The sequence below is a fragment of the Diabrotica undecimpunctata genome, chromosome 7, assembly GCF_040954645.1.
Source record: "Diabrotica undecimpunctata isolate CICGRU chromosome 7, icDiaUnde3, whole genome shotgun sequence".
In the NCBI taxonomy this organism is placed as follows: Eukaryota; Metazoa; Arthropoda; class Insecta; order Coleoptera; family Chrysomelidae; genus Diabrotica; species Diabrotica undecimpunctata.
Window position 1 is genome coordinate 144,949,687 of NC_092809.1, and position 8,599 is coordinate 144,958,285.

The window sequence follows — 8,599 nt, forward strand, 5'->3', positions numbered from 1 at the left end:
TCTGTATTAGATTTTAGTTTATCTGTGTCTATATTCCAAGTTTTTCTAAATTTATTTCTATTTAAGATATAAGACTCTCTAACTAATTTGAAGCCACATATAAAAAAATTAGTAGTTGATCCCCCTCATAAGGTAACATCAGGTATTAATTGTGTATTAATTCATCTTTCTGGCTCTTTAAAAAAAAATAAACTAAACTTGTATGTTTTTATTTTTCAATTAGTGCCTACACAAAAATAAAAGAAAATAAAATATCAAATCGGGTAAAAAATACATATCAAAGTAGTTTTGTTTTTCAACGATAAAAATGAAATCTTAAAGAAATAATAAGAAAAATTTATACAACACTTGGTTTTTAATAAAAACTAAAGTTCTTGCAATGATACGCCATTGGATAATAAACATTTGAAAGTTTGCTAATTGTTTCCGAATACTGATATATACCTTAAATGTAATTCGAACCCTGTGCTTCTAATAAATCTTCAAAGTAATATCAATATGTCCAAATAGATCTTGCCCTAAGTTGCAAGCGATTATGAAATTCCTTATAACATCCGCAAAGGTTATCTAGGTTGTTAAATGGAGTCTGCAGAGAGATTTGTATTGAGTGGACAGTTGTCTAAAGTTTCTGGAATTTAGACTATCGAACTTTGCGAGGCAGCGGTATTAACCTGGACGGGGGCTGGACGCGAATGCCATTTGTCATGGTTCGAGTCGACCTGCCTCCGCCATTATTCTTGGCTCTGCGGTCACCTAGTAAACAATGCAGCTAACTTTAAACACGTATCAAGGAGTATTAGTTACCTGTAATTGCCCGAGCCCTTTCTATATACATTGACGGGGCTATTTCATTACGTTTATGTTTCATTAGAGATCCGGAGTTTCGAGTTGGATTGCTTTTGGGTTTGTGGCAATCGGCTAAATGGCTAAGTAAGTATGTACATCATGTTTTAACCCTTCTACAGTTCGAATACTTCGAGAGTTTCGACCACTTCTGTTTCAATCACCATCGGATATCTGATATATTTCGTATCCACTTTGATAGTTCGATTACTTGCCGTATTAATATCCTACGAAAACAATCGCATGGACCGAACTGGACATTGCGAAAACAACAGGAACGAACTAAGATCACTCACTGACACAGTTTACACTAAAAATATCGAAAAATAGCTAATATTTTGTGATAGGACATTTTCATACAGGATGTCATCAAAAAAGTTTCAATATCTAATATACCACGATTTTTGGAAATGAAAGGATACAGTTTAAATTGATTTTTTTTACTTGTGCTTTTTGAATTATCCAGAATCACTTTTATTAATCGTTATTAAAAAAAGCTTAGTTCACGTTTCAGCAAAGAACATTATTTTTGAGGTTTATAGGCCTTGAATTATCCTGTCAATTGTCTAATGTCTCCGTCTTTCTTAAAATTTAATCAAATCTACTTGATCTTGCGCACAGGAAAGTCAGTTAAACCGTTGATTGAATATCCGAATTCGGATATTCAATCATCGGTTAAACTAACAATATAATTATACAATTACTAACTAGAAGTAAAACCTCAAATTGTAAAAAATCTTTATTATTTAAAACATTGGACACGTTTCGACATCTCTGTTATCCTCAGTGATAAATTTAGGAGAAAGTAAATGGAGTATAATTAAAAGAAATTGGCTAAGTTGTCAGATCCATACGAGATAATTATTAAAAAGGACTGTAAAAGTCCAATTGCTCTCTTCTGAATACCATTTTGGAGAGTAAGTAATAAAAAAAAACAAAAATTTGTTTAATTTTCAATGTTTTGTATTTTGAGAACGATTTCCGAAGTGAAAATCGAAACGTCAAAAATATACTGATTTTAAACTTAAATTGTGGCTTATTCCCATTAAAACTAGTTATTACATTAAGATGCCACAAGAAAATAGCTTCAGAACAATCTTAACCTCCAGATTTCGCACTTTTTAATGAACTCTGCCTGCCTTGGTTGCAGAGTAAACTGAGTAGCTTTACCTCAATACTTCTGGTCCTAAGTCCGGATAAAAGAGGAGAGATAGAAGAGTAACCTCTATAAAAAATAGGGTTAAGCTGGCTCGGCTGATAGAACTCTATTGGGCCCCTTATCTAGGGTTACAGATGAAGAGCACAATGGCGATAAAAGCAGATGAGTAGAATAACTGCTTGCTCATTGGCAAATTGTAAAGGATTATATTTTCGAGTTCTGTTTCCCTTGAATTTTTTCCCATTTTTTAAAGCTGATGTAACAGATTTTGAACAATTTTTTTGATATGTACATATTTTCCTTTCCTCAATTATTTATTCATTTAGAATTGATCCGTGATATATTTTCCTATTTTTACTCTTGATTTTGTCCAATTACATTTAGATGAGTTATCTTGATCTTGATTTTCCTATTTTTATTTGATATTTTGTTAATTGCTGTTTTTTAGTGTTTTATTTGAGACAGAATATATTGTCGTTATGAACAGTACGAAATATGCTTTGTTCTTCGTCTTGACTTTTAATTTCCTCTTCTATCACATTTCTCAGGACTATACAATCTATTGACTATTTTGGTTAGGCATAATCCTCTATAATTGTTACATCGTTTTCTGTCGCCAAGTTTGATAAATATTATATAGACAGTTTTACATTATTTTGTTAAATATCTAACATCAAATGTTCTATTGCTAAATGATAAGTTAAATAAAAGGGTAACTTATATCGCAACTTATTTTATTGAACACTAAATAAATAAATACAAAAATAGATCATGGCAGTTTTTCATCACAATTAAAAATCCTAAACGGCAACTATAAATTACCAAGCTCTAACTCCGTGACCGAGTCCGAGCCCGAGTCCGACTCCGTGACCAACTCCAAGCCCGAGTCCTCCAATACCGGCGATGCCACCGAGTCCGTGTCCAAGACCAAGTCCGACTCTACCGAGACCTAAACCAAGGGCGGGTGCACCAACAACACCGACGGCTGCAGGGGCTACAGCTACAGCTGGAGCGGCAAGGGCGAGAGGGGCAGCAATGGCGACTCCTTTGCCATTGGGACCGGTGGGTCCTACAGCTCCAGCCCCAGTAACAATTCCTGCAGCAAGATACATAATAAGTTAGAGTTCAATATTTAAATAATAAAGACATTGAAAAAGAAGAAAATTCTAATAGAAATAAGATATGGTACTGAGAAAAGAAAATAAAGTTTTGGAATTACTCTGGAAAAAAGTATGAATTAGTTTATATTACCTGAAGGTCCAACAGCACCAGCTCCAGTAACGACGCCAGATGGTCCAGCGGCTCCAGCTCCAGTGACTACTCCAGAAGCTTCAACTACTCTGACAGCGGGTACGGCGGCTACTCTGATTCCATGTCCAAGTCCCAGTCCCAAACCAAGAGGAGCACCGATTCCTACGGCTGGTACTCCAAGACCAAGACCAACGGGACCAGCTAAACCGATTCCGTGACCTAGCAAAATATAGAGACGAAATTTTTAATATTTTTAGCCATATTTATGATTAAATAAGGAGTAAAATTGAGATAGGAATGCTCAAAATAGTTTTTCAAAAATGCGGAAGAGATGTATTGATCCTCATCTATTTCATATTATAATGGATAAAATTGTAAATATACTACATTTAAAATACAAATTCGCTTTCTGTTACAGAAACCGAAGTTACATGGGCAATACAAATAGCAAAAAATAGAAAAGCACTCGGTTGCGATTAGCTGAGCATTAAAATGCTAAAGTTGTTGAAAGAAAATGGAGTTAAAACAATGTGAATCCGTAAAAATAACAAATATTTCGTCGTATATCTAACAGTAACAAAAAATTAGAAGAAAAGAAGATTATGATCGCTAACCTCTATCGATTAAGACAGCGGGTAAAGAAGAAAATAAAACATTTCTGATATAATTGATATACTTTAAAGAGATCCAAATTTACCTCCAAGACCTAGTCCTCCAAGTCCAAGACCTAGTCCTCCAATTCCAATAGGTCCAATTCCTCCTGCACTGGCAGCTACAGCCAAAGTGGCAAAGATGGCTACAAACTGAAATAAATAAAAATGTCTTAGTTGAGTGTGTTATTTTCCGTTTTTTAATACAAATATACTTTCTCACTAGTACAGATCTACTGTAGTGGGTTTCGACATAACGTGGAAAGATAAACAATAAATAACACAAGAATATTAAAAGCTTGGACAATATGGATGTACGGAAAGAGAAAAGAAAATAATAACCGAAATTGAATACTAGGAAAAACCATTGCGTTGGCGCTTCCAAACGTTGCTAGAGAAACATCTAAGTTGTAACAGCTAAGATGAGAATGGGGAAGGAAGACTTGAACATCTTTGTCAAAATACCTAGCTTTAAACATTAAAAAATGGAGAACGGATAATAAACTTTGCACGAATAACGAACTTTTTTAATAAACAACATAAAACAACACAACATAAACAAAAATCAGAGTCAAAGGACTAAATACGGAATCTACGGAACACTTATAGAGTTCTTATATAAAGAATACCAGGGAAGATTGCTAGAAATGATATATAAAAAACGATAACATCACGGAAAGCTAAGAAAAACTCAAAATTAACATAATTAACCCAGCAACAGAATCACTCATAGAGAGGAAAGTAACGAACATTAACATATCAAAAAAGAAAACCGTATGATTTAGAGAGAAAGCGAAGGCAAAATGTGAAGAAAAGAAGAAAGCCTTTTTATAATATCGAACACAGCAAACACAGCAGACATACAACCACTATAAACGAATCAGAAATGAAACGAATATTTAAGTCGGATAAATAAAAAGCGAACAATAGCAGCACAACTGAATGAAATTATAACGAAGCTATTTTTATAATGTTTCGCGGATCTCAAGAAGGCATTTAACAAGGTCAAATTAAAGAACTGTATCCACTTATTGTAAGCAAGAGAGAAAAACAACATAATAAAAGTAAAAGTAAAACAAGAACTAACTGACCCAATTGAAGCTGCCAATGGAATAAGACAGGAAGAATCCCTGAGTCCTTTATTGTTCAATCTGTTAATGGATGAAATAATTAAAAAAGTAAGAATAAAAAAAAAGGATAACAAATGGGAGAAAAACAACTTAAAATAATCTGCTATGCAGATGACGAATACTACTCTTTCAAAGTGAAGATGATTAACAATGTATGCTGCACCAATTTAATATAACCACCAGAAAATTTAACATGATAATTTCTCCCAAAAAGACAAAATGCATGGTTATAACAGCAAATTTACTAAGATGTAAATTGAACTTGGAAGGTCAGATAATAGAACAAGTAATGGAGTTTACATATCTAGGCATCACATTATCTAGCTACAGAAAGCTCGAAACAGAAGTGGAAGATCAAGTGACTAGAGCAAACAGAGCCGCAGGTTGCCTAAATGAAACAATATGGAGAAATACAAATATCGGGAAAGAAATGAAAGACATAATTTACAAAAAAGTTATCGCACCAATAATGACATATGCAGCAGAAACTCGACTTGACACAGAGAGAACAAAAAGGATGTTAGAAACAGCAGAGATGATAAGTCTTAGAAAAATTAATGGTAAGACAGTATGGGACAGAGCTAGAAGTACAGATATACGACATAGATGCAAGGTAGAAAACATCAAGGACTGATTAAGAAATAGAAGAGTAGAATGCAATAATTATACAAGCCGAATGACAACAAATAGAGTAGTAAAGACGGCAAGAGACGGTTCCCCAATAGGAAGACGATCAGTAGGAAGACCACGAAAACGATGGAACGGCCACTTACTGGAGGCGTATTGAAAAAAAGATACGAGTCATGTCTACATAAAAAGAAAAACTAAAAAAAGAAATGGTCGATCAAAAGAAACACGAAATAACACAAAGGAGAATTTAAAAAACAACTGATTAAAATAAACACACATCAATAGACAATAACAACAGACAACGATAGAAAAAAAACACCAACATCTCATAATTGGCTGAAGAAAAGGAATAAACTTAGGAACCAAACAAAAAAAACTTAATAAAATAAACTAACTATTAAAAAGAAGAATATTCTAGACGCAGGTTTCTAACATATAACATGGACTGTTAAGTGCAGAATAATTATCATTCTGAATGTACTAATTAGAGATTTGAAAAGATTTAAAATTCACCACGGAAAATGTAAAACTTACTCCTCTTTAAGAAAGGCAAATCTTATAGTCAGCGAAGATATATGCATAGGAACAAGATCCATAGACCAGGTAATGTCCTATAAATACCTAGGTCACGAGATTCGCATATAAAAGATAACCAAACCGTTGAGCTTCCCCATCATAAAGACTGACTTGGGCAGCCTTTGGCAAGTTGAACCACATTTTCCAATCGTCCGACATACAAATATGTCTTAAAAGAAAAACCTTAAATCAGTGTGTTTTGTTAGTGTTGACAAAATAGCATAGCGACACTAAAATGGAACTGGGCAGGTCACTTGGCTTGAATGACAGATAATAGATAGACAAAGCGGATACTGGAATGGAGATAAGACATGATGCCTACCGAAGCAGAGGTCGTCCACCAACACGTTGGACTGACGATTTAAAACGTTGCCATAGGAATTGGATACAAGAGCCACAAATTCCAAATATATGGAAAATTATGAGAGAGATCTATGTCCAGCAGTGATCAAGCGAAGATTGAATAATAAAGAAAGACAAAAAAAAATGACTGTAATTAATTGCAGAGGCACAAACTTGTTAAGTACTAGTAATAGCTGAAAAATAAAAATAATATAACAAGCCAGTCTATCTACCTTTCCTAGACTCAGAAAAGGCCTTCGAAAAAGTATGTTAAGAAGGAAATAAAGATAGTAGGTTATGCAGATGACGCATCTGATAGCGTAGAAGAATAATAGGCGATCTTCAACAAATGTAGTTCGTTTTCATAACAGAATGTAGAGTTTATGTCAGTTCAATATTAAGTCTAAGGAATTTAATTTGCACATATTGTTAGAGAAAACAAAGAGTTTAATAGTATCAAAAGAGTCAATAAAATTGAGATTAAAAGCGAAATGATAATAAAATATAAATACCCTGGAAGTTATTAAGTGAATAATATTGAGGAAAACAAGAGGGAACCAGTAGCAAAAAAGCAGAATAGCGTGATGACTCAACGATATAATACGGAGAAACAAACTCGAAAATTGAAACAAAAACCCGAATATACGAGTAAAAGAAGACCTAAACTAATAAAATACCATAATACTCAGACACAAACAAAACTCGAATTTTATGAAAATAGAACGAAAGAATATACGAAATACACTAATATAATAATAGAAAAAAGAGCAGTTAGAATAAAACACGAAACACAGGTTATCATGTAAAGAGATTAATATTATTTCAACTCCTTCATGTGAAAATCACGAACACGTTATTTAGACGTAAAGATAGCCATAAATACACATGGAGTGTTCGAGGATAAATATCGGTAATGGACTGCACAATAATTCAGACGTTGAAGAACAAGACATGATACCATGATAACATTTGGCAACAAAATGGCGCCAAATCCTCTGTTATATGGTCGTGAAAGCTGGATACTGACGTATAGCTAACTCAAGTAGCGAAATGGAATTTCCCAGAAGAGTAAAAGGCATTAAAAGACTTGCCTCATTTGTAGAATGTAGAAGAAAAAGACTATTTATTTCAACAGTATATTGAGCAATATCGAAGAAAAACAATGCAATATGCATATCTTGCATTTTCTTTTAATTTAGGAAAATCTAAAAGGGATCATTTACAGCAACAAAAATGTAAAAGAAAGTCCAGATCGGAAAATAATCTCATAATTTCATAGTGATTTGGAATACATAAATATATTGGTAAAAATATTTGGAATAAATATTTCAATACTAGAAACTAGAAAAATAAAAATGGACAAAAATAATATTTAAGAAAATTAATAAAGGAATACAATAATAATTTATCGCATATGCGACGAAGAGCAAACGTTTGAAATTTTGAAAATATACTTCACGTGATATTCTACAATGAAATAATAAACCGAGGAAACATATTATTTTGCAAACACATATCCTTGTTTCAGAAAAAATAGTAAAATGACACACCCAACGAAAACAATAGCATAAGATCGTTTAACACTAGAAACAGACAGCTAGAGGCAAAAGATTTTTTAAAATCGTGTAAATTCTGATGTAATATTCTTACCAGAGTGTTCATGTTGGTTTGTTCGGTGTTGTTAGACCACAAGATAAAGTTTCGGTATCAACCCCAGCTTATATAGTTCACAAACGACCTTAGTTGTTCATAATTAGGAAACGTTATATTTTTTAAATAGTAAACCGCTATTTCATAATCCGGTAGTTATTGGTGACCAAGTAAACGCCGATATACAGTTATGTTGCAAGCGTAGGGTAAGCTTGCATGATGGGCGGACTTCAATGGTACATTTAATTGTGGATTAGTGGTTAATTGGCAACGTGGGAAATGCTTTTTATTTTTTTCTTTATACAAAAATATATTGTATTCTTGTAGGTATCGATGTATAGATAGTAATTTTTATCTGAGAAATAAGC

The 8,599-nt window shown here is 33.2% G+C and overlaps 1 protein-coding gene across 1 annotated transcript; it reads right to left on the reverse strand.

The window, feature by feature from the left end:
* Positions 1-2,719: 2,719 nt before the first annotated feature.
* Positions 2,720-8,370, reverse strand: LOC140447014 (uncharacterized). The gene is made up of 4 exons (XM_072539601.1): positions 8,232-8,370; positions 3,951-4,056; positions 3,254-3,472; positions 2,720-3,098 (listed from the first exon to the last, which is right to left on the reverse strand). Exons 1-4 carry the CDS (start codon positions 8,241-8,243, stop codon positions 2,821-2,823), a joined length of 615 nt encoding a protein of 204 aa, XP_072395702.1. The 5' UTR covers positions 8,244-8,370; the 3' UTR covers positions 2,720-2,820.
* Positions 8,371-8,599: the final 229 nt, after the last annotated feature.

What these genes read in the sequence shown, in the direction of transcription:
- LOC140447014 (XM_072539601.1), bottom strand. An exon ending in TGGAGGACTAGGTCTTGGAG is followed by an intron (nt 3,473 to 3,950) that starts GTAAATTTGGAT and finishes ATATTTTGCTAG; the next exon opens with GTCACGGAATCGGTTTAGCT. An exon ending in TGGTGCTGTTGGACCTTCAG is followed by an intron (nt 3,099 to 3,253) that starts GTAATATAAACT and finishes ATCTTGCTGCAG; the next exon opens with GAATTGTTACTGGGGCTGGA.